General features: G+C 40.6%; 1 protein-coding gene across 1 annotated transcript in view; it reads left to right on the top strand.

Moving 5' to 3' along the window:
- Nucleotides 1–1,554: 1,554 nt before the first annotated feature.
- Nucleotides 1,555–24,733, top strand: part of LOC118407576 (dual specificity protein phosphatase 16-like) — a 34,374-nt gene continuing 11,195 nt past the window's right edge. Inside the window, exons 1-3 of the mRNA XM_035808075.1 lie at nucleotides 1,555–2,215; nucleotides 5,017–5,529; nucleotides 5,973–6,132. Coding sequence (XP_035663968.1) covers nucleotides 5,281–5,529; nucleotides 5,973–6,132 — 409 coding nt within the window. The 5' untranslated portion in view covers nucleotides 1,555–2,215; nucleotides 5,017–5,280. The remainder of the gene's footprint in view (nucleotides 2,216–5,016; nucleotides 5,530–5,972; nucleotides 6,133–24,733) is intronic.

Here is a 24,733-nt window from a genome sequence, read left to right as displayed (position 1 = left end):
CTTCCTCATCTGACCCGGAAGACGAGAAAAATCATTTTGATCCTTCATCCGCCCGGAGACTAGGCTGTACCTGATTTCCTCTGGTCCACCGATATTAGTCTGGGAACAGCGGAAACGTCTCGGCGAGAAACGTACAAACAACGCGGGTAAACAAAGGGAAATAATGACAGTAGTTGTGTACATGATGACAGTAGGAGTGAGGGAGGGAGAGAGAGAGAGAGAGGGAGAGAGATCAAAAACAATACCTTTCATGGAGGTACATGTACATGTAATAACAAAAACAGGCATAGAAAACGGCACCTCCCAGAAGTCTTCCAGCCAGGGTGTATCATATTGGTGTATGTGGGACTGATCTTATTTTTTGGGTTATACAACTCTGTCATGTCGACCAAGCCGCCTGCTACACTTCTCTAGCGTTGCGTAGTTTCCAGACGCTGGTTTGGAACCGTCAGAAGTTCAGGTTCAGACAGACGACAAACAAGCGCACAGCTGCGCGGTGACGTCATTGGAAAGTCCCGCCGGTTTTTGTGTGCGCCGCCGCTACCTGTAGGTCACCTGTAGGTCACCTGTGTGGTACCTGTAGTCTCCAAGCAGAGGTTAGGTCGGGAGGCCGGGATTTTTTGCCGCTCACCTCTGCTTGGAGAACAAGTTACCTGCAGGTCACCTGTATGTTACCTGTAGGCCACCTATGACGCTCACGTGCGCTCTGACCGCCACCTCCATATGACTCACCTGTGGGACACCTGAGGACAGGTGTGTTTACGTAACACCGCTCCTGTCGGGGGTTCGCGAACTTTCTACTGTAGTACTGAGAACTTGAATAACGGAGATAAAATCGCGAAGCCGGAAAGAGGGAAGCTTTCTTTCCAAGGAATAATCGGCAAACGATGGCTCTAAGCTATAAATTATGATCATTCACTAGACATCATTGGTGCCTAAAATATGTCGGAAATTGGCCAAATCTGGCAGTCTGTATAATGACGTTTATCGTTCCCGGAAATAGAGTAGGAAAAAAAATGTTTGCTGTTTGCCGTGGAAAGTGATGAGTGGTTTCCGTACTTGTATTTTCCCTACTTCCTCCAGCAGTGGTTCCCCTTACGCAAAACTCGGAAGTAAAACACTCACAGTAGTCAAAACATGTTCACCACCAAGAACCGACAGCTCTGTTCTTAAAACTGTTGTTTCCGGCTTTTTGGTCAATCGATCAACTGTATCATTCGCATCATTTCCTTGGCAAGTTAATGGAACCACGGATGGACTTATAGTGCGGGTACTTACGATTTGGGTGTGTAACATAAGCGATTGATAGTAATACAAATAGATTGAAATTATGTACGTCGTGTAGAGGCAACCGTGCTGTTTTGGAAAATGTTTTCGTTCTGTGAATTATTTTTCTAGTTGTCCGAATATTTCCTTTTCAGCGAAACCGCGCGCGAAGTTTGACCAAACTTTCCCCGCACTCGGAAGTCATGACGAAACCACAAGACGCGCGGCGCTGATTGGCCCGGAGTGATGTCATGGTAACGGGCACGTCGGGCGCGCTGATTGGCCGGCCATGACGTGTGTTCTATTTTTAGCGCGGTGATGTCATGCCTGCCCAGGTTTCGGCCCGCAGTGTTTTCTTTTTTCCTGCCTCCGTCCGGAGATTTCCCGTGCCGTGCCGGCCCCAAACCCGCCCGTAACCGCCGCCATGCCCGCCCAGGCCCCGGCAGCGTGAGCTGCACAGTCCCCCCGGCCCTCCCCCCGCCCCTGCGCCGCGTACCGCCCGTACAGAGCCCGCTAGCCCGGCCCAACCCCCCACATACAGGAGGAGGGACCCGCGCCAACACCAGGCAAGTACCACGTTAGCTCCTCCATCCTGAGATCCGGACCCAGATTACCGGGACCTACACACGCGTAGATCCTGCCCAGATCCTGCTGAAGGGTGAGATCGGATCGTGCAGGGATCCAGCCCGTGTGCCGTGCCTGTGAGAAGGGTTCAGACCTGTACCGTTCGTGTTTCTGAAGGTTTGTTGACTGCCTGACTCTGACTCATTCTAACGTTACCATCGGCCACGCAACAATAACGCACTGCTAAAACGGGAAACTTACAAATTCCGCCTCAAACAAGACTGACAAGACTTAAGGAACGACACAAGGAGTCTGAACTGCCAAAACAACGTCTTCAAGATTACAAGAGACCGACATCTTCCAGGACAGGTGTGAAACCATACAGGTGAGATAACAGTACAGGTGAGATATCTCACCTGGGTGATATAACGTTACATACCTGGGTATCTTATACAATATCATCATAGAAATGCATAGGGAAATATTTTTGTTACTCAAATAGGCAGAAATTTCTAGTGGACAAAGGTTGTTTTTAGATGTGATTTTTCTGTACATGTTTTCTGGTCATTCTAATTCTAAATAATAATTATCATAGACTGATAGAGGACCCCAGGGTACCAAGTACAAAATGTTCAATACCAGACTTTCCTTTTAAAGGCATTAAATTTGTTCCTTTTTTGAGTCTTACTCGTAATTTATTTTTGATTTTAATAGTCACTCTTACATCATACTAGCTAGCGTTAAAGAAAATTATATCTGTAGTTTTTTCGTCAACGATAAGATTTCTTTTCAATTAAAAGCAAAAAACAGCCTGTACTATAAAATCTAGTTTTCTGATCAGTGTTAAAGCTTTAAACGTTACGTAAGATTTCCTATCAGTATTTCATCATCATCCAAAAATAATTATAATCTCACAAACTAAAACTCTGGAGTCCTTCGTGAGCAGTAATCGTGTTTGACTTGAAGAAAGAAGAAACAGCCCCTACAAAGACACAAGTCACAGTTAAGATTCTAAACCCCCAGAAACGCAGAGTTTTGTGAGAAAGTTCTAGAAGTTTCCCCCGGTGTGGCGTTGACTGTGGACTTTAGACTACTCTACTTTATACCAGACTTTGTACCTGACACAGTGCACCACATAGTACAGGTGAGGTCAACACACCTGATCATCCGCAGGTGTTACCAACAGGTACAGAACAGGGACAGTCTCTCAGGCCACAACAATTATGTTATCAGTTTTTTTGGACATCATAGTATTCATACAGTAAAAAATAATGAATTTAAAAGATTAAGACAAACCTCTAAAGTCTAAGATTCTAGTAAGAGGAAAACATATATTAAGTCCCTGGTTCTGTGTTTACTATTGTATAAACTAGAATACAAATTTATCCTCAGGCTTGGTTTGATTTTGCTTTTGTGAATATTCAATATTAATATTTCAACAAGGATAGTTAAAAACCAAGGTATTTCTATCATGTAGTCTTTAACCGTTAGAATTGTTAGCGTAGCCTGGCACAACGTGGCGAGGCGATGATTCAGCGAATCAGAATCAGGGATGACATAACCCTGTATTGTGCTGTCGGCCGTTATTACTGGACAAAGGTCTGGGTTAGTCACTGGTCAAAAACCTGGCTAGTGAGACGGTAGATCTAGACTCAGTGGTAGGGTAGAGATGTGTGCAGAGTACCGGACTTTGACTTAATTGGGAAGGATCAAAATGGTGTTATTTAGGTCAAGCCTTGGTTTGAAAGTTTCTTTCACTTTCTGTTCAAGGCGAAATTGTGTTCTGAAGGCAGTAACTGGGCTTGGGAGCTGCCCCGTTTTGTCTTTAACTTAAAGGTCTTAACATCTTATTTCAAAAGTCTTTTGAAATACTGTACTTAGTATATTAATTTTTTTAGCAATCGATTTTTGTACAAAACAGCCAGAAAGCTTGAAGGTTGATATTCTGTAGAAATCTACAAGTGATAGACTGGGTAAAAAACAAGTCTTTCAAAGAGGATGAAAAGAAAACATCAGCATCACATTTGTTGCCTGAAAACAAACCTTTAATACCTGGCTTTAAACGTAACAGTGTTTGCTTCATTTACAGCATAGCTTCAAAAGAAGTTATTGTTGCCAAACCTTGTTCTCAATTCGGAATCATTAAGGAAGACATTTTGATGACTATCTGAAGACAAAAAATATTTTACATTTGCATTTTCAACTAATTCTACAGCAGTACTATGTAGTAAGGGAACACGACAGTCTCAACACTACAGCGTAACGATTTGTTGTTAGATGACATCAGCTATTGTGGGCCAGCAGTAACATGTAGTAAGGGAACAGTAGCATGTAGTAAGGGAACAGTAGCATGTAGTAAGGGAACAGTAGCATGTAGTAAGGGAACAGTAGCATGTAGTAAGGGAACAGTAGCATGTAGTAAGGGAACAGTAGCATGTAGTAAGGGAACAGTAGCATGTAGTAAGGGAACAGTAGCATGTAGTAAGGGAACAGTAGCATGTAGTAAGGGAACAGTAGCATGTAGTAAGGGAACAGTAGCATGTAGTAAGGGAACAGTAGCATGTAGTAAGGGAACAGTAGCATGTAGTAAGGGAACAGTAACATGTAGTAAGGGAACAGTAGCATGTAGTAAGGGAACAGTAGCATGTAGTAAGGGAACACGACAGTCTCAACACTACAGCGTAACGATTTGTTGTTAGATGCCATCAGCTGTTGTGGGCCAGACGACTGAAAAGCTGCTCATGAATTTTAGATGAGCTCCTGACTGAGCTGGAATAACGTTAGGTACCGGGGCACAAACACACCTGTGGAGTCTGTACCTGTACAACAGATGTGATAGTGACTCATAGGTACTGTCTACGTATACCTGGCCAGGTAGATTATGAGCTAAAGATGGCCTCCTCACAACTAGTACCGTAACAGTGACTCAGCTAGAAAGGAGGAACCTTCAAAAGCAGGCACGAGATACAAGTTTCTTATTTTTTCCATTTAATCTATTTTTGAGACTAAAAACGTAGGCAAGCATTCTCTGTTTAAGAAATTTGCTATTTTTGTAATTTTTTCTGGTATTTGATGATTGATACACATTTTTCTTATTTTTAGGCAGTGCGATTTTTTTTTTTTCATCTGTCAGGTTGAAATCAATTGTCAAAAAGCAAAATAAAACAAACGTTTTTCTTATTTCAGTGTCCTCAGAAGACCCCAACTGATGTCTACAAGATCTATCGTAACTGTGGAAGGAAGGAGTGAAAGAAACGAAGGAAGGAAAGAGAACGCAGGAGGAAGAGAAAAGCTGAAGTAGTTTGAATGTCGATTTTAATTTTTAGGAAAGGGCAAGTGCAATATTGTCAGGACTCCATGGCCAACCAAAGAACGGTTTAACTGCGTTGGACAGGAGAGAAACGATCCGATCGTAGGAACGATTTTCGAAGGAACGCGAGAAGAAAATCGATGACGATGAAAGCCAAAACGGCGAGCATGCGCGAAGCGATGGCGGAGTCGCTACTGAAGTACCAAGCGAATTTGTTGAACTGCGAGCGGCTGGCCGCCATGTTGCAGGGCGGACTCCCGAAGACGCTCCTGATTGACAGCCGGTCGTTTCTGGAGTATAACACGTCCCACGTGCTGAACTCTGTCAACATCTGCTGCTCCAAACTCATGAAACGGAGGCTCCAGCAGGACAAGGTCTCCATCAGAGAGGTTCGTTGTTGTTTGTTTGTTCTGTATAATTTCATCACGACAGGGTGTCCATAGGAGAGGTTTGTTTGTTTTGTTTTGTATACCTTTAACTGGTAACCGCCCTTAAGACATAAGACACCAGTTACAATTGTGTAAGTCTGGATTGTAACATTTGATCCCCTCACACATTATTTGCTTTTTGATAAGTGTGGTGAAATTTTAACACACTGGAGGGGTGGCTTTCCAGCTGCATGTCCAGTCTGAAGTCTGTGAAATGTTCCATTCAGTCTGTCCTGTTGTACCTGTATTTTCACCTGAGTTTGAGTAATCGGATAGGTGGAGATTGCCTTTCTCGAGGGTACAACACTAGGGCTTGCTAAGAGAACCTTTAGAAAGGACCTTTAGATTCTAGTTAGGGTGAAGATTTTAGAAGTGTTTATGTTTATGTTGATGTTTATGTTTAGGTGCTGCGGAACACCTGCCACGTGCAGGATGAGGAGAAAGATGAAGTCATTGTGTATGACCAGTGCACGCAGGACCTCGACGGGCTCTCCACTGAGAACTTCCTCTCCGTGTTGCTGGGGAAACTCTCGTCCGCGTACAAGAACGTCTCGCTCCTCACAGGTCAGTCTCTGTTCTATCTGTCAATCATTCGTACAGAAGGTATCACTACTCACAGGTCAGTCTCTGTTCTTCAAAACTTTCGTTTTATTTCAGGTCACCACAAAAATGGTTTATTGGATGTTTTTGGTTACACCAATTGGTAGTCTTGCCCTTCAGTACCATGAGAAGCAGTCACAGTGTGTTAGAAAGTGTAGCATTGTACTCTTGTACGATTGGATTCTGTTCAAATAGTCTTAAAAAGTTTAAAAGGATGTATCCGTCAGGGAAGCAATCAGGAGGAAAGTGAAAGTGAAGTGAAAGTGAGGAAGCTTGTTCCATATGGATGTAGTTTTAGGAAAGAAGCTGTCAGCGTGGAACTTCCTCCTGAGAGGTGGGTTATGGATGATAAAAAGGATGACTTGCTTCATGTCCTTACTGAGAAAGCTGTCAGTCATGGGTGCTGCTGGGTTTGACCTTGAAGAGCTTGATTTATTGTCGAGATTGATCTTGAAATATCCTGGAGTTACTGTTAGGTTTGACCTTGTAGGTTTGACAGTTAGATAGACAGAAAGCAATATTGTATGAGGTTGCTGCAGACAGGTAATTTTGTCTGATGTACCTGTCAATAATTGAGTTGCCCCGGAGATGACCTTGAAGTGTAAAATGACCTTGGGCTCTTAGGATGGAATTGGTCTTTTACACCTTCTGTTCCACATCCCTGTAAGTTAGTGTAACACTACTTACAGGTTAGGAAGAAAGTATGAATTTAGAATATAGATTATTCGCAACCTTTATTTATTCATTGACACGCATTTCTTGTATTTCATACAGGTCCATTTTACATAGCTGTGTATATCACAGGTTGGCTGCCTTTAGAATCTACACTTTGGTTAAACATTTGAACAAATGTTTCTTAAAAAAGCTGAACATTTGTCACACTTAAGTAACCAGCTGCTGTAGGTGTCACTAACGACATTAGCAAACTTCTAATTGTGTAACAGTCTGAGGTCATACAGGCATGACATCACCCTTTTGTGTGCCACCTCATCACATGCTGTGCACAACAGGAGATGACATCACCACTTAGCGGGATCAGCTAACATCACATGACTCTTGGGATGAGCTCATCCGTAATATCCTTTTTTGTGCAAATTTGTTGAGGGAGTTGTACAGTTAGTCAGCTGCAGTGCTGACAAGTCTGTGGTTTGGAGACGTTGTGTTAGCCACATGGACATGTTTTCTAGACTAAGTGTGGTATCAACGGCGTCAGTCTGTGGTTTGGCATGGAACTTCCAGATAAATGGAGGATTGCATATTGACATTCCGGCACTGGGGGAAAATGGCAGCAGCCAATTTAGAGCTTGGTAGGATTATAAAACATTTCTAGCATTTTGTAGACCAGGTTGTACTGCAGCTGGTCTGGATGACACATATTGGGGTTACCTTTTCTCATACTTCAGCTAAATGTGAAAGAGCATGGAACGTCCCTGGTATAGTGAATGTTTATAGGATAATCTGTGCTACTCCTCACCAAAGTGCCCAGAGGGAAACAGTTTGCCGTAGACCAACGCTGCATGGACTGAGTTTTGCCTCCACCCCGTGCTGTAAAGTACCCCTCCCAGCGGGGCTGTGGGCAGTCGGCTTAATTGAGTGATCAGCTTTTAAACCAGTCCCCTATCCTGTAATCACCATGGCAGCAGTTCTGTAATCTGTTGGCCTGGTGATCTGGACTGTCAACTCTGGTGGGGAGTATAGAACAGTCCAAAACACAGTGTCACTGTTGCAGTGTTCTGTTGTTGCTATGGTAATTGGTTTGTTACCATATTGGTAGTCACCATGGTAATGGTGGACCTAATTGTCTGAAAAAGTACACTGCAAGAGACATGTTTACAATTTGGTAACCAAGGTAACCTAGAGCCATCACCTTGGAGACAGTACAGATTACATACAGGGGCTCAGTTCTATTTCTGCGACAGCTTGTAGTATAAGTTATGTCACCATGGTTACAGAGGTATTTTTAAGGCTAGTTAATTGAAAGGGAAATATTTTCCTAGTCTCAATCCTCAGAATAATCCAGGAAAATGTTGAGTTTTGCTATGGTGCAGAATTAGTGATCTTTCCCTGGTCTAAGCACACACATTTACAGTACCCACCAGGATAAAGTGTTACTGAACCTCCCCTGCTGCCCAGGTGTGTGTAGATGTTACTGAACCTCCCCTGCTGCCCAGGTGTGTGTAGATGTTACTGAACCTCCCCTGCTCCCCAGGTGCATGTAGATGTTACTGAACCTCCCCTGCAGGTGTGCACAGGTAGGGCAGGAAGGAAGATGTCGTTAGCCTCGTTTCCTGACGATTATTAATTAGCTCATTTAACATGATCTAGGACGACCCACTTACTGAATGGTTGGTTGGAAAATGGCCATAAATAAATAACCAGAGACGAGACTCATGCAAAACTGAAAATGCTACACTGGTAAAAAATGTCTGCATTTGTTTTTGTTTACAGTTTGTCAGACTTGACATTCTTACATTGCATTTGTTTAGAAAATTACTTTAAGATTGACAGAATCTTGTCATAAATGATAGTTTGTCAGATTCTCATTTTTTTTTTGCTTTTACAAATCTAATTAGAAAATTACCTCAAAATTGAACAAAAAATTGTCATAAATGATTGTTAGATGCTCATTATATTGTTTTAGAATTGATTAGAAAGGAAAATTGCACAACACAGATTATGGTAATATTACCCATCTATCATGTTTGTGTGGATAATTGGTTGCCATGGCGAGGACCCGCCCTTTAGAATACAAACGCCCATAAAAGGTCACTGGTGGTTGGGGCTGCCCTCACGCCCATATTTGGGTTGTTAAGGATGGATTGTTGTCATCCGTCAGGACGACCGTTTGTTCCCGCGCTGAACGCGCTCCTTTGTCGGGGAAAGGTTCGTTCTGACAGGGGCATTGTGGGACATGAGTGATGGGAGAGCAGTGCATGATGGGAAGGCTGGCTGAGGCAGTTATGCGCGTTATGATGATGTCATGATGGAGAAATGTTGGAGGTTAGGAGAAGACTGGATTTTATAACAACATCAGACTTAACATGCACAGGGCTCCAAATACTTTCATTTTCATAAAGGAATGTATAGAATTTTTTTATCATTTACACATTGGAGTCTGTATCTATATAGCTTACCAAAAGACATTGAGAAAGTAGATTTATAGCAACATCAGGTCCTTACACGTTACAGGGCTCAGAATACTTTTATTTTCCTTTTATCCAAATTACGTAATGTATATAGTACGTAGGCATCCGTCCATCTCGAAAGATGTTGGTAGCACTTGCTGTTTACACTGTCTTCTGTGGCTTTGTAAATTTGTTAACCAATCCTCACGTGGCAGTATATATATATAGCAGAGACCATATTATTCCTCAATCTTACCTAATAAACAAAAGTTTATGTTGACAGTGTTTTATATGAATTATTCTAAAATATTACATTATAATTCTGTGCAGATTCCCGTTGGCATGTGCATATTTTAAACTGTGCCTTTTCTGGTCTGACGAATGACAGGAATTCCCGGAGCAGACTGATGTCAGGATGACGCACGCGCCGAGACGTCTGTGATGAAGTGTTGACATCTTTATCTTAAAGTCTAGGATGTTGAGCTGATAAACTTAAGGATCTGCATATTCCTGGAGTCTTCTGCCGGCTCCTAATCCTTTAAGCAGTTGTTAAGTGCTGATTTATTTACTGGCAGATTTCTGCATGGAAGTCTTTGTAGAGCCTTTTTTAGCTTTTGGTTAAGTTTATTTTTGCTTGTTTGGAGTTGTGGTTGGTTTAGTGTTTATTATTTACCAGTTTCTGATGCCCATTCACACATGTGCGTAATATTGATTGATTCAAGTCGATATATAAGGGCATATGGACTTTTTTTGCTTAGGTGGGGAAGAATCAATTTTTTACTTTGGCCCAACGTTGTGCAACCTGGTTTGTTTGTTTGTTTATTTGTTTGGTTCTTTAACCAAAGAAAATTTTTGTGAAGACTGACATGTTGGACCCTCCTGTTGTCAGGTTTAGCGATGTGAAGACAGGTGAAGTGCTACATCTGTACTGTGAGCGCTACAGAGACGCGGCGCCAAATTGCCACACTTGTGCGAGATTCGAGCGGTAATTGTGACCATTATTCTCCTTCCTGTGTGACATTGCTGTAAGTGGGATGGCCCACTTTTCTGAGAGGGGTCACGGGAGTTCTTATTGCTTAGCAGAATCTAGGTATCATTGTGGTACAGTGGCTAGCAGTACTGCTACTGGACAACAGGCTTTTGGTGTTGGTTTTCAGAACTCTTGTTTGCACAAAGCTGATTGGCTGCTGCTGTGATTGTAGTCATGATTGACAGGTGTCTGCAGTCATGATTGACAGGTGTCTGGAGCTGTGATTGACAGGTGCTTTTAGCTGTGATTGACAGGTACCTATAGCAATGATTGACAAGTGTCTAGAGCCATGATTGACAGTTCTCTGCAACCATGATTGACAGGTGTCTGTAGCTGTGATTTACAACTTTCCGGTGATGTGACAGGTACCTGGAGTTGCAATTGACAGGTATCAGCAGTCATGATTGACAAGTGCCTTTAGTGTCTGCAACCATGATTGACAGAACTTAGAAGTACAAGCTCAGGCCAGTCCAGGTTCCTCCCCTGGCATTTACATTGATTAAACATGAATCAGAACAGCAGCTCTGATGTCATAGCTGATATTTACAGAGCAGAAATGGCAAACAATAGCTTATATGTGCTGTAGTAGTGGGGATGGCTTCAGGTTGGGTATGTTCTAAATATTTCCCAGAATCTGATAAAGTCATACATTTATTCTGCCAGTGTTTGTATTGTGCAACTGTGAATCGCATTTCTTGGAAACAATCATTCCATATTGTCTGAAGACAGGCAATTTGCCAGTGGATAACATTGTAGTAACTTTTGTATATTTTAGTTTCTGATCAGTTAGCCTGGTTGATAAGTAGCCTGTAGATATCGGTGATGCAGCTAATTTTGCAGGAGTGTTGTTAGCTATCAGCCCAACATTGTTGTATATTTTAGTTAGCCTGGTTTATGTGTATAAAGATATCGTTGATGCGGCTAATTTTGCAGGGCCGTTGTCGGCTATCAGCCCCCGCAGGCTATAATAATAGCCACATCCATCACAGATATATCACTGTGCTAATTAGAATAAAATATCATAGGCTGACCTCATCCCTACTGATGAATTGGATGGGAGGATGAAATATTAGCATTTGGGTGACACCTCATAAAACTGTGGTAAAACTCATGTGTATTACAGTATATATACAAATTCTATTTTGACTCCCAAAGTATATCAGATAGTGACGAGGCTATTACAATTTTATCTATAAAGATTTGGTTCAATATGAAATATTTGAAGTGTAAATTCAGATTATTGGCATATGGAATGGTAAGTGACACAATTGAAACCATACCTGTGACGTATTATAAGAATATTTGGGCTACAAATTTCTCTTGATTTTCATTCACAAATGAAATACACAAGAAATGTTACATAGTGACTTAAGGCTTCACTATTACAATGTACAAAAATTTGGGTCGTTGCTAACTGAAATTGTTGAATTTGTTCTGAATTATTGGCATATGGAGTTGTAAGTGATATGTATGACATCACATATGACAGATGTCATCATTTTGACATAACTGACAGGTGATAATGATTGGCAGATGATGAATCAGGCATGGCTGCACCGATGACATCATGGTTTGGCTGTCCGGAGGGAACCAGAGGGGGTCCAAATTAATTTTTAGAGGACACCATTTTGGGATGGAGTTATAGATAACAGTCTTCCTACCCCTTAAATATGTCATTTCCTAAATAAAATCATTCTGAGAAATTTACATTTAACAGTCAGCTAATAATAGCCCCATGATTACAGAGGCCATAGCAGCATTTCTTACTAATCTGCAAATAAACAGATTATGGTTTCTGGACAAGACCAGTTTCACGGAGAATGGTTGAATTAAAAAGAAAGTCTCTTACTCCCGATCCTGTCATTCTAACCCGTTCTGTCATTAGTAATCGGGTAGGAGCTGTGTTTATGTGGGGGGGGAGGGGTGCGGCTTAGGGGAAAATCAATAAAACCATTTACAGCCATGGCCGTGACCTTAGGCCAAGGTTGTAAAGATGGAGTTTCTCTGGTTCAGGTTCAGGAGAGGCTGTTTACTGGAGCTTACTTTGTGTTTTCTTTCAATAAATAAAAATCATCATTATCTTCAATTTGCCATAAATTCAGATGAAAGAATAATGAATGACAAAATAATGATTTGTAATGACCTTTGACCTGATGAGGTCATGAGAAGACCAGGACCCAGCTGAGTGATGAGAGATTGTGAGTGATGTGGAAGCTGACAGGCTCGACTCGTTACTCCGGTACCACCAGAAACCCCTCCTCCCGGCCTCCCACACCTATTCCAATCGCAGGTAGTAAAATCTGCGATATCCTGGTTACCGCGGTGATGATATTCGGGTAACATCCAACACACCTGTCAATCATGTTGTGCTATTGAAAGGATGTTTGTTTATGGGTTGGTTAGTTTTGTGTGGTTCAAGCCAGTCCACAAAATCTGGAACGTTCTGTTAGTACAGATGATTATTAGATGATGAATAGTGATAACTGTAACTGTTAAGTGGAATGATAAATGTGAGGTATTACCTGTCAGGTGATCTGATAGTAGCGATGCATCACAAATCTGCCCAGGTGTGGAACACTGATAAATACGTACCTGTCTCCATAACAATGTAGTGACTGTCATCTTTGATTTTATTTTCTTGAAATAGTTTATTAGTAATTACTTGCAAAGAATATTCTATGAAATGGTGTCATGACATGATTATGTTTCCAGACAGTATTTTAAAGGATATTCCTAGTTTATGTATTTATTTTCATGCACATTTTATTCATTTATGATTGAACAAAGCAAAATGCTTTGACAAATCCTTCAAAACATATTAAATACAAATATTTGTGTATTTAGTCTATAATCTAAGTATGTACAGTGGATTATTGCATCACACATTAATGTGATAACCTCAAACATCGGCCCATGTTTCTATTTATGGCATATTTGTATTAAATCCTTTACGTCACTCCTGACAAGGATAAACCAATAACAGACTAACAGGATCAGATGGGAGTGTACGGGGGAAATGGTGCGAAGCTGTGTGAGATAATGTTGTTATGTAAGAATCAATATGTTGGCTTTTATATATAAGAAGCTCCATCTTAAGATTGGAATTCCGTTTTTCCCATTTTGAAATGTGCTAATATTTTCAATATAAAAGCACTTGGTGCAAAGTCTTTACATATGATTGACAAGTATGATGTACAGTTGTGAAATATGATAATAACTTTCATGAATATTCATTTTGAAAATTTTCTTCCTGCAGGAATTCCTGCAGGAATTCCTGCAGGAAGCGTTTTTCCTGCAGGAATTCCTGCAGGAAGCGTTTTTCCTGCAGGAATGCTGCAGGCATTCCTGCAGAAATTCCTGCAGGAGAAAGGTAAATTCCTGCAGGAAGAATGTTTCCTGCAGGAACTTCTGCAGGAATGGCCTTGACAATGACAGGAAGCATTCTTTATGCATTTAATTTTGTTTTGAAACTGTTAAACAATGCATTAGATTTCATTAGATGTTTCAGACTTGACTTTAACTATGTATATAAAACAGATATATAATGGAGGCATTTTTTATTGTTTTGTTTTCCTAGTTTTATTGACTGTTGCTGGAGATGCCTGGCATTAGAAATAACTGACCTATGAATGAACTTCACTTCAAGAAAATGCATTTCCTTCAGTGGCTACTCATATTTTTCAGAAGTACAGAAGCTTGGGCATGGTTACTTCTTTCATTTTTTTCTTTAATTCTTTAACATCACCACTTAGGGTTTATTAGTATCTAAGCCAATTTGATTGTACATGTAGGTGCAAGTCAGGAACATAAACACAAAATTCATAAATTTCATGACAGGCCTAAGCTTCCCTTAAAAGTATAAATTCAATTATTGTAAATTGCACATGTACTGTAAGGGTAGGGTGCCCTAATAGGATAATCATTGGAGTCCATAAGAAAAGTACTGTACAATGAAAGTACAGTACTTTTAGTTACATGTTGTGTAAAAACCTTTATCCTATTATCAGTGCCAACCTGATGAAATTATTTTCGGAACTTCCAGTAACTATTTACTGAATTCTAAACTGTAGTAAATCAAATGATACATTCAGTTGGTGGAAAAGTAGATGACATGAACCGCCTTGTTTGCCATACTGATAGCTGGTGTTTGGGTTATAGAAACCAACCACTGGCGGCTTTATCTCATGATGCACCCCTCAGGGTAAAACATTGATCCTTTATTAGCATATAGCCAGGTGGCATTCACCAGTCATATTTTATGTTAGTTAAGACACTGTAACACAATATTAGAAGTGTCCCGAGCCGGGTGCGTGGACACCTAGAAATTCATTAAACACTGGTGCTAAATGAATCTTATTTATTAGGTTTTTGATACCTACTGGACAGCTGTGTTTAATGAAGTTCTAAGTGCCCAATAGAAAATAATAATCAACCGTCACCAGATCAGATCAGATCACAGAACATTGATCAATCAGAACAACACCCTGTCCTCATCTGGAACTCTTTACATGCTCTAAAATCCTTGAGATTGGGACAAAGGCCTTTTTATCACAAGAGTGTGATATTATCACCTCCCCTCCCCTTTCTCACCTATCTTTAGAGAAGTCATTATATAATCTCCTTTGCACCTACATGTAGGTGTTTAAACTCCAGCAACAACAATGCGTGTATTGATTTATAATGACAGGTAATTAGAGACTGAAGTGAATGGTAGCTGCCTTATTCAGTGCCTCCACTGGTGTATAGAACAGGTCAGTATTTAACACTGCATAGAAGACTAAAGTTTACCCAAAGAGGTTTAACTACCTTGTAGATCACCAAGGAGTTTAGAATTCTCTGATCTCACTGACCTAACCTAGGTTTTACAGCAACCTTGGAATAGATATAATTTTTTACTATTTGCCTTTCAATTGGTAATCTTTTACTCTTGTCTTGGCTACCTTAGGTCTCTTGTTTAAGCAAGGGGCTTTTATCTTGGTTTCAGACAAAAAGTTCCTGATGATGGGTTTGAAGGCTGATACTGATAGCCAGAATAAAGCTACCATTCCAGAATGGCTATCAGTATCACATCAAAATATATACCACAGGCCTTCTACTCTTCAAAATCAACCAGGAAAGTTTGCCAACACGGAGGGTAAAATTTGGGGTCCTGGAGTATCTTGCAAATACAAGCAATTTTTGTACTATAGAGCCAGGCGTTGAAAAGCAGAAAGGCCCACAAAATAACAACAAACTTTTTGATAACCAAACTTATTGATAACCTGGGCTTTATCTGGTCCAAAGAACCATTATCTTTTTGACTATTTAAAACTTGAAGCCTGCTATGAAGCTGTTTACCAGTATGATTCATTATAAGCCAGAAGGCCGACATAACCGCATTCCTCTGGAACAAAGAATTTGCCAATACTGTAACTTGAATAAGATAGAGGATGAGTGTCACTTTATTGTTTACTGTACTTTATACAACAACAAAAGAAACGTCCTCTTTGAAAATATACAAGATATGTTCCCTATTTCCAATACTTGAATACCAAGGAAAAAAATTCATATTTCTCATGCAATTAGATCAACCATACATTATTGATTCCATCTGTACTTATATTTATAACTGTTTTAAGAGGTGAGAAGAAGTTGAACTTGTAAATACTGGAATGTATTAGTATTTGTAGAGGTGACAAGATACCTTTTTTTTAATCAAAATTGTACATTATCACTAGCGCTACAATCTGTACTTAGCTTGTTTGAGCACAAATGTACAATCAAGGTCATTCATTCATTATATAGAAACAACAGGCAAAAGTTTGTTCCAGAGATTATTTGTAGTTTCCAAATCCTATTACATGGGCCTGTATATAAGGCACTCACTTTCCTCTTTTTGGTAATTATGCACATTGTCATGCAGGTTCAAAGGAGGTCAGTTATTGTTAAGGCATGCTTCCCAATTAGCAAGTTGAATTAGCAAGTCCCACAGGGACTGTCCCAAAGCACTGGATGGAAAGATTCAGAACACCTCCCTGAGATCAAGGAGGTTGCTTCTTGCTGAGATATTTCTATACTGAACTGCTTTTGAGCCAGATTAGAACTAGAAGAACTTCAAAATTGCAGAAACCTGAAAATTCACTTCTGGGATAGATTACAGGATTCGAATGGTTAAACCAGATCGGCAAATTAAGGAGTAATAAAAGCTCCTTGATCTCACCAACTTGATCTGGCCCTCTTTCAACCTCCTTGATTACTTTTGTTTTGAACTGCCAACTAATGGAAATCTTAGAATTCAGAAAAATGGTAAATTAGGTAGTGCTCTGCATTGCACTTTAGCCAACCTCGCACTTTACATAATATAATATAATATTATATACTATTGAAGCTTGGATCCAGGTTACATCCAGGTATGTGACGTCATACTTTGTGGCGTCACCCAGGAAAATAAAAGTTTTTAGATAATAATCTTATATTTAGGCCATGTTTCTGAATCAAAAATTTTTTTGAAACAGGATGTGTTTGAAGGCACTTGAAAGGCCATGAAAGAATGTAGCTTCTTACGGTTGCATAAGATAGTATTGTCAGCCTGCAAGATCCGCTTGGAGATTCTGATCATGATAGACAAAGAAGCACAGTGCAAATGACACAGTAGGGTTCGGAGGACACCAACTGACTAGTCTAATTAGTCTGTTCTGTCAACTTTTAGCTTGAGTGGTAAATGTGTTGGGTTCATGAGCTGGCGGGCCCAGGTTAAAATCCTGGGAGCCAGGCACAAATTTTTCTCTTGTGTTTCAGAAGTGTAAGGTTGTGAAGGACGTTGCACTTCTGTGAGGGCCTGCATGCCTTTTTCCGTTAAGTGTTACGAGCCATTTTAATTTACCGTTAATCGTTACCGACCCACTCTAATTCACCGTTAAGCGTTATCGGTATATTCTTCGTGAAGCGTATTGGTCGTTTTAATTCCACGTTAATCGTTACTTGTTATCCCGAATTCACCGTTAAGCATTACCAAGATGTTCTTCGTAACAAGTTATACCCACGAAGTCAAATGCCAGATAGAGCCCCTGAAAATGCAGGAAATGGTGTTTCAAAGGGTCCAAATTTCAAAATTTCTCCGAGCCTCCCGGCCGCTTCGGGTAAAAATATGTTGCGGAAGCGTCGCCCCTCCCCCTCCCAAAAAACCTTTTCACTCAAACAGATTTCAGTGTCCAACTTAGCATAGTTTCCGGCAAAATTTTCTCATCGAATGCAGAAAATGAGGTTTCTCCAGACCTCCCTTGCAACGGCTTGTGGCTTTGGTGCTCACGACGGGGTTTTCGGAAAAACCTGTCCAGTCCGGAATGCGGAAAACCCTGTCCAGTCTGAAAAGAGGATCTGCATGGGGGTATCCGTTGTATACAACATATCTTTGATATGCCTAAGCACAGAAATAACATCAACTTGAAGTGTGACACAATGTCATACAAAAATTATAACTTAACAAAAATCATCCATCATTCTGTGCATCATATAAAAAAACTTCTACTCAAAGTCTTTGAGACTGAACATGCTATTAGCCTTACGGCATAATTTTGCAAATAAAACATTATTTTTAAAAGGATACATAGTTCTATATAGCTCACAACTTGTACTAGGGTTTGAAAAATGCCATCTCGGCTTTATTGAAGTGCATTGTAAAATATATGTAATGTTATCACATTGTGTACTAAAGTCGTGTTGATATTGAAACCTTTTGCAGTCATTTTATTAATCCAGGATTTAAACAAACCAGCTCTCAAAATGAGTGCTGCACACTTATCATTTTAATAAAACCTTTCAAAGCCTGTCTTTGTAATGTATTGCCACTATTTAACAACCCGAAATTGACGGACACTCACTATCCATTGTTTGATGGACAATGGGTGTAATTCTCTCCCCCTCATGTCCTACCAGATAAGTGTTAATTGGGTACTTTGCATTTGACAGAACTGACTTTGTGTGCATGCACATTGCACCTTTGGGTCACTCATTATGCTGCCGATTCTATGGTTATGTGTATCAGTATAATGTAAGTGCAGTCTGAAGTAATAGTTTTAAGCATTACCAGGAACCCCTTTGCAGACCCTCTTTTCAGACTGGACAGGGTTTTCCGCCCCATTTCCCTGTCTGGACTGGACAGGGTTTTCCGAAAACCCCTCACGACGACCTGGCGAAAACATGTTTCAGGGGCGTTGGCCCAAAAAATTTTCTCTTTAATAAAATGTCATTTGATTTACCTTCGTTGGCCAGCAAAATTTGTCCTTCAAAATGCAGTAAATGGCGTTTCAGACGGTCCAGACTTTTAAATTTCCCCGGACTTGTCTGGCAATTTCTCGTGCCGTCCGAGCTTGAAATGGTAAAAATATGTCGGAGGCCGGAGGTCAATTGCTACAACCATGTGTAATTTTGATGAAAATTTCATTATTCTGTCAGCAAAATTTGCCGGAAAATGCAGGAAATAGCATTTCAGAGGGCCATGATTTTAAAAAATTTCCCAGGGAGCATACCCCCTACCCCCATACGATGCGTTGCGCCTTCGGCGCTTCATGTGCTGAAAATTTTGTCAGCAATAGTCCCCCCCAGCCTACAAGAAACTTGCTGTTGCCGCCTCTGGTGGGAGCACTGACCCAGGGAAGCAAACGTCATAGACACAGCAGGCATTGTCCCTGTCATTCCTCCGGGCTCTGGGCACCTTTTCCTTCTCACAATGCCATTAGTCTGATATTTTCAACCATCGAGGTAACCTAGTTTAGCGCCGTACAAAGAGGAACGAACGTCAATGTTTACTGTCATGCTTTGTAACCCCTCCTGAATTTACCGTTAAGCGTTACCGGACCTTCTGAATTTACCGTTAAGCATTACCGGGCCTCCTGAATTCACCGTTAAGCGTTACCAAGAACCCCCCATGCAGACCCTCTTCTGTGTCAGTGGGAAAGGTCACATTTCCATGCATCCCTTTTTCTGAACTGAACTGGTTTTAGCCTTGGTACCAGTTTGCATCATAAGGCAAAATACAAACTGTTTAAAACTGTCTTGTTTTTTTTTGCATCACAGGGCTTGAAAGTCATTTTTGCATGCACCTTAGGCTGAGTAGCCTGTGTTTACACAATCTAGCGCTGGCTGGGGTTAATGACCCCTCCTAGGGCAGCAGCAATACTATAGGGCCGGCCGCTAGGAGCGCGATTTTAGTCAGGCTAGTAGCCTCCTTCACCGGCCTCTCTGGGAAGCTTGGCGTTTTTTTTTTTCGGTGGGGGGGGGGGGGGGTCGATACGCGATTTTTAATCGGGAATATTGCGGGAAAGGAATATATGCCGGGAAAGGAATATACACCGGAAAGCTTGTACGGGCTAAACGAATTCGGCTCCTTCACCGGGCTCTCTGGGAAGCTTGGGGATTTTTTTTTGGGGGGGGGGGCCGAAAAAAAAGCCGAACTCGTCTAGCCCGTACAAGCTTACCGGTGTATATTCCTTTCCTGGCATATTTTGTGTCCTTTGTTATTAACCAAGGAGCTTTATCTGTCACTCAAGAAAGGGTTCGATATCTGGTGTGGCAACCAGTGAAACAACCAGAGGGGCGAGTAGAACAGAAAAAACAACATCCCAACTCCCAGGATTCAAACCAGCAGCCGGATCACAAATCCAGTACGCTACCGCTGTCGCCACAAAAGCTCAGAGCTCCTTAGCAAGGACGGTAGGAACTACTTGAACCCACTGTTACACTAGTTGGGCAAAAGCAAACTTTTTTTGGGTCTTCATCCTGCACCAGGTTTTTTGGGAAGCAGTCATAGTCACTGTGCAACAGTGGTATCAAACGACCAAATGACCAACTTTGAAAGTAGCCCCCCAACTAGAAGCAGTCCAGCTTTTATTTTCGAGCACTCGGGTCTGATTTTACCATGGTCATTACTGACAGAAGGGGGTCTGATAGCGAGCAGTTGTTTAATGTAACGCAGCTTGAAGGGCAAATTGAGCAAGGCACAGCTGGATTGGAAATTAGGCACAGAGGTGCTGACTTCATTCCATGATGCCTATATTAAACCTCCTTGGTTTGAGCAGTCTATTTATTACCTTATTATAAGTGGAGTCCACAATTACCATCAAATTTTCACAAAACTTCAAGAAAAATTATTCATAGTTTACCTTTAAATTGACAAAGACATTGACCTTGATTTACCCTTTAGGTTTAACCATTTCATATTTAAATAGATTAGTGTAAAAGTGAACTTAGGTTTCTGAAATTCTGTAATTCTTCAGTCTGTAATTTCTTGTAATAGTGTACCCCCAAGTTCCAGGATTCTTTCTGAAGGCCTTAGGTCCTCAGCACTACAGGTAGCCAGGATGTTTGGACCTGGGGAATAATTAGTCCTTTGATAATTGATAATTGGACACCAGCATCCTTTGCATATCTATAGAACAATAGCTGACCTTACTTTGAACCCGCATTACAATAGCGCATACTTACTTGAATTTTCAACAAGAGGAAGCAAGCCCCTGTCTTTCTTAGGCCCAATTTTAAACTTTATGAAATATTCTCTGGAACAAAAATTTAGTGTTAATCTTATGATGGTCAAAATATGACCAACCAGATCAAACAAATCTCAAGTTGCTGACCAAGGAGCTTTCATTCTTTGCCACGTTCAACTTGGTACTGCATTTACAAGATATCATTGCATGCATGGAAGGAGCATTCGAATAGAGCAGTTTTCATTTGATGAAAACACCCATGTGTGAACAGCCGTAATGGCTCTGTCGGCACAACTGTTGAACATGTCATGGGCAACTTGGACCCCATTCAAATGAAAAAATACAAGTGAGTTAAATGAGGAATCCGATTAAAGCTTTCTGTTGGATTAAAAAAATGCGTTATAGGATTTAGTGACATTGATATTATATATGATAACTGTTGAGAAATTGGCTGGCTTTTGATGCGTCGACAGTCAACAAGAACATGGCGCTTGTGAGGTCATACAGGTTGAACTGGGGGTAGAAATGTTGCGCGGGGTGTGATTATACTCTACATTTAACTGTAGTACAAAATGTAAATGTATATGTTGAAAAAGTTGCATGAATAGGAGAAACTACTACTAAAACGTTTGTTGCATACTTTTTTGCCGGTGTGTAGCACTCCTATCTTAGTGTCATTGATTTAGATATGAATTATAAGGCCATTCCTGCAGAAATTCCTGCAGGAAACATTCTTCCTGCAGGAATTTACCTTTCTCCTGCAGGAATTTCTGCAGGAATGCCTGCAGCATTCCTGCAGGAAAAACGCTTCCTGCAGGAATTCCTGCAGGAAAAACGCTTCCTGCAGGAATTCCTGCAGGAATTCCTGCAGGAAGAAAATTTTCAAAATGAATATTCATGAAAGTTATTATCATATTTCACAACTGTACATCATACTTGTCAATCATATGTAAAGACTTTGCACCAAGTGCTTTTATATTGAAAATATTAGCACATTTCAAAATGGGAAAAACGGAATTCCAATCTTAAGATGGAGCTTCTTATATTCATAAGGCCATGTTGATTTGATTATATGGATGACATCCTCCGGGAACTCCAAAACTGATGCGAGCGAGCGAATAAAAAAAAAGTTTGGCCCCAAAAAAAAGTTGCCTTCAGTATGAAATCAAAGTGGCCAGGAAGGTTGAACATAGGACTTAACACACATAGTATGGTATACCAACAGTGTAGGGACCAGTACATCATACGGGTGCAAAACATTTTTTTCTTCTTGGACCAATCCGAAAAAAACAGACCTGAAAAAAAACAACAGAGGAACAGGTTTCGCCAATTACAAAATGGACACACTATGTCGGCAGCCATTTGGGGTCTAACCGGGGGGCCAAGAAGACAACAAGAGCGAAGTCAAGTAGAGTTTATAGTCAATTGCACCAAGTTTCTACAGTCAAATGTACAGAGACTTTAATACATGGAGATGGGATTTTAAAATGCAGTGGTAGTCCAATAATCCACCAAACAGATTCCTTTGTAGCAAAATTGACCAATTACCAAATTGAATGTTTTGAGTATTGCCAGTTCTCAAGTTTCCACAGACAATCAGGTCCAGGTTCATGTCCGGACCTGGAAATGATCCTCTGGACCTGAATTTTCTGTACTGGTACCTCCCCCAACCAACAATAGATTTTTTTTCTTTCTGTCCTTTCACATCTTATTCTTTGACTTTAGATTCATTTTGGCATTCTATGGCATTAGTTATCTGTTTTCTGATACTTTTTTTTCAATCTACTGAATATTTGTGCTCATTTTACAGCTGCTTTGCACAATTTATTGTGTGGTCGAAAACTTTTTTTTTTTTGGAAATGGCCGAAAATTGGTGCGAGCGGGGATGTCATCCATATAATCAAATCAACGTGGCCTAACTGTAGTCCTGTCCCAGGGCTATCTACCTGACCCTTGACATATGACATCATACTACACACAGGATTGGAACTGGGCTTCCTTGTCAGTTTTCCCATGATATTTCACAAATTTGAGGATTATTTGTAGCTTGGAAAATTATGAAAAAATATTGTCAGTAATGTTATTCAACATATATCCAATACACATTGCATTTTGTAACATTGCCAAAAATGATATCACGAAGCTTGGATCTGTATTTTGTAGGAAAACAACAATAATTCAAGTGTAAATTGTGTTTGCTGGTATGTGGATGGCAATTGTGGTATTTTGTTAGAAGAAAATGATGTGATCTTGATAATTCAGAATGTCCTCATTCACACCATGTTTGTATCAGATTCTAATCCTCTTCTTCACCATTCATATTAGAAATAAACCCATTATAGTCAAATTTTTTGGGGGGGGGCAAATTCCCATCCATTGACGGACAGCAGCGTAATTAATTAGCCAATCAGCTCGCACCTGTCGCCGGGCATGTACGCCGCTCCCCGGAGAGTGAGCGCAAATAGCGCCATGACATCATCCCTATGCAAATGAGCCCCGGTGCAAGCCAGGAGCAAAACTGGATTGACTCTTGGAAACATAGATATTATGATTTACAATAACAGTTTTGTAAGGATTTCAAATTTATTCAATGCTGTCCTTAGTTTTTATGGCTTGTATCAAATTAAAATGTACAATGTGGAACTAAAATTCTAACACTGTTTACTGTATTGTTTCAACATTTTATTCTTTGGCACACATCAACTGAGCCTTTCAAAAATATGAAGAACTTAATGTATAAATATCAAACATGGACTATTTGATAGTAATCTTTAGGTCTTTATCACAAAATCTTTAGGATTTCTTTTGATGACCAGATTGACCAACACATTAGACAAAATGCACAAATTATGTCCTGTAGGAAAGCAGTTTTTAACAGCCATAAAAACATGACCTGCTGTTACTGTTGTAAGAATGACATCATCTATATGCAAATAAGCTGATATAGGCTGCACAAGGGGTGACATATATGGGAGAGGGGTGGATTTATTCGTGGGGGGTTGTAAGGGCATTCTGAAAAATATGGAGGTGGAATTTTCATTGATGGAACATTTTTTCTGGTCACATCATCAGTTGATGTTGTAATTGATAGCCAAGACATCAGGGACGTAGAATTTATATGTGTTCTTCGACCAGAGTTACATTTTTACTTGTAGGGAAAATTTAATTTCTGTACAAAGTCATATCACAATAGAACGTGACCTACAAATTTGACCTTGCCACTTGACAGATAAAAATGGCTGCTAGAATTAAGCTGTGGCCACTAAATGTTCCCATCAGGTCTGTTTATGTTTTTGTTATGAGTCCTGCTGGAGAACATTGTTATTGTGACAGGCTGTTACTATAGATAGAAAAAACAATAGCAAGCATGCGGATGTACCTGTGGGCAGGTGAGAAAACACCTTTGCACAGGCGTTTATTCTCTACAGGTGTGCAGGCATTGTTATCATGTGCTCCATACAAGGTGATATATGCCTGTCCTGTTGTATATAGTATGTTTTTTTCAGCATTCAATCACCCAGCATTAGCGGTCTTACTGAATGTAGAATGTTACAGTTTAGTTTCATGTGTTATTCAGAAGAGCACCCTTGCCTGTATCTAATGGTATCATACCAATGTGTGTGCCGTCGGTATTTTAGAAATAACGTCCAAACTGTCAGTGTCATCGGGTACAGGTTGTCTAGTTAAAAACATCGTATAAGATGAGAACTCATGGAGTGAAAGCACAGTACTCAGTTTGGGAAGAACCACCCTAGCGTAGTCTAAGTAGTAGTATCCAGCAATACTCCAAAAACCAGTTACTCAAGTGACTCACTGGATATGATTTTGGAAATGCTCATGTGATGATACTGCTGCCAGGGTCCCTGACACACGGGTAGACAGCAGTCGGCTAGTCTTCACACCGCGCTTCCTTCTTATACCCCCCTCACATTAGGCGCGATTCGATC

Source organism: Branchiostoma floridae, unplaced genomic scaffold (genome assembly GCF_000003815.2).
Source record: "Branchiostoma floridae strain S238N-H82 unplaced genomic scaffold, Bfl_VNyyK Sc7u5tJ_1421, whole genome shotgun sequence".
NCBI lineage: Eukaryota > Metazoa > Chordata > Leptocardii > Amphioxiformes > Branchiostomatidae > Branchiostoma > Branchiostoma floridae.
Note: the sequence above shows the minus strand (reverse complement) of the source record. Positions and strands in the feature narration are given on the sequence as shown.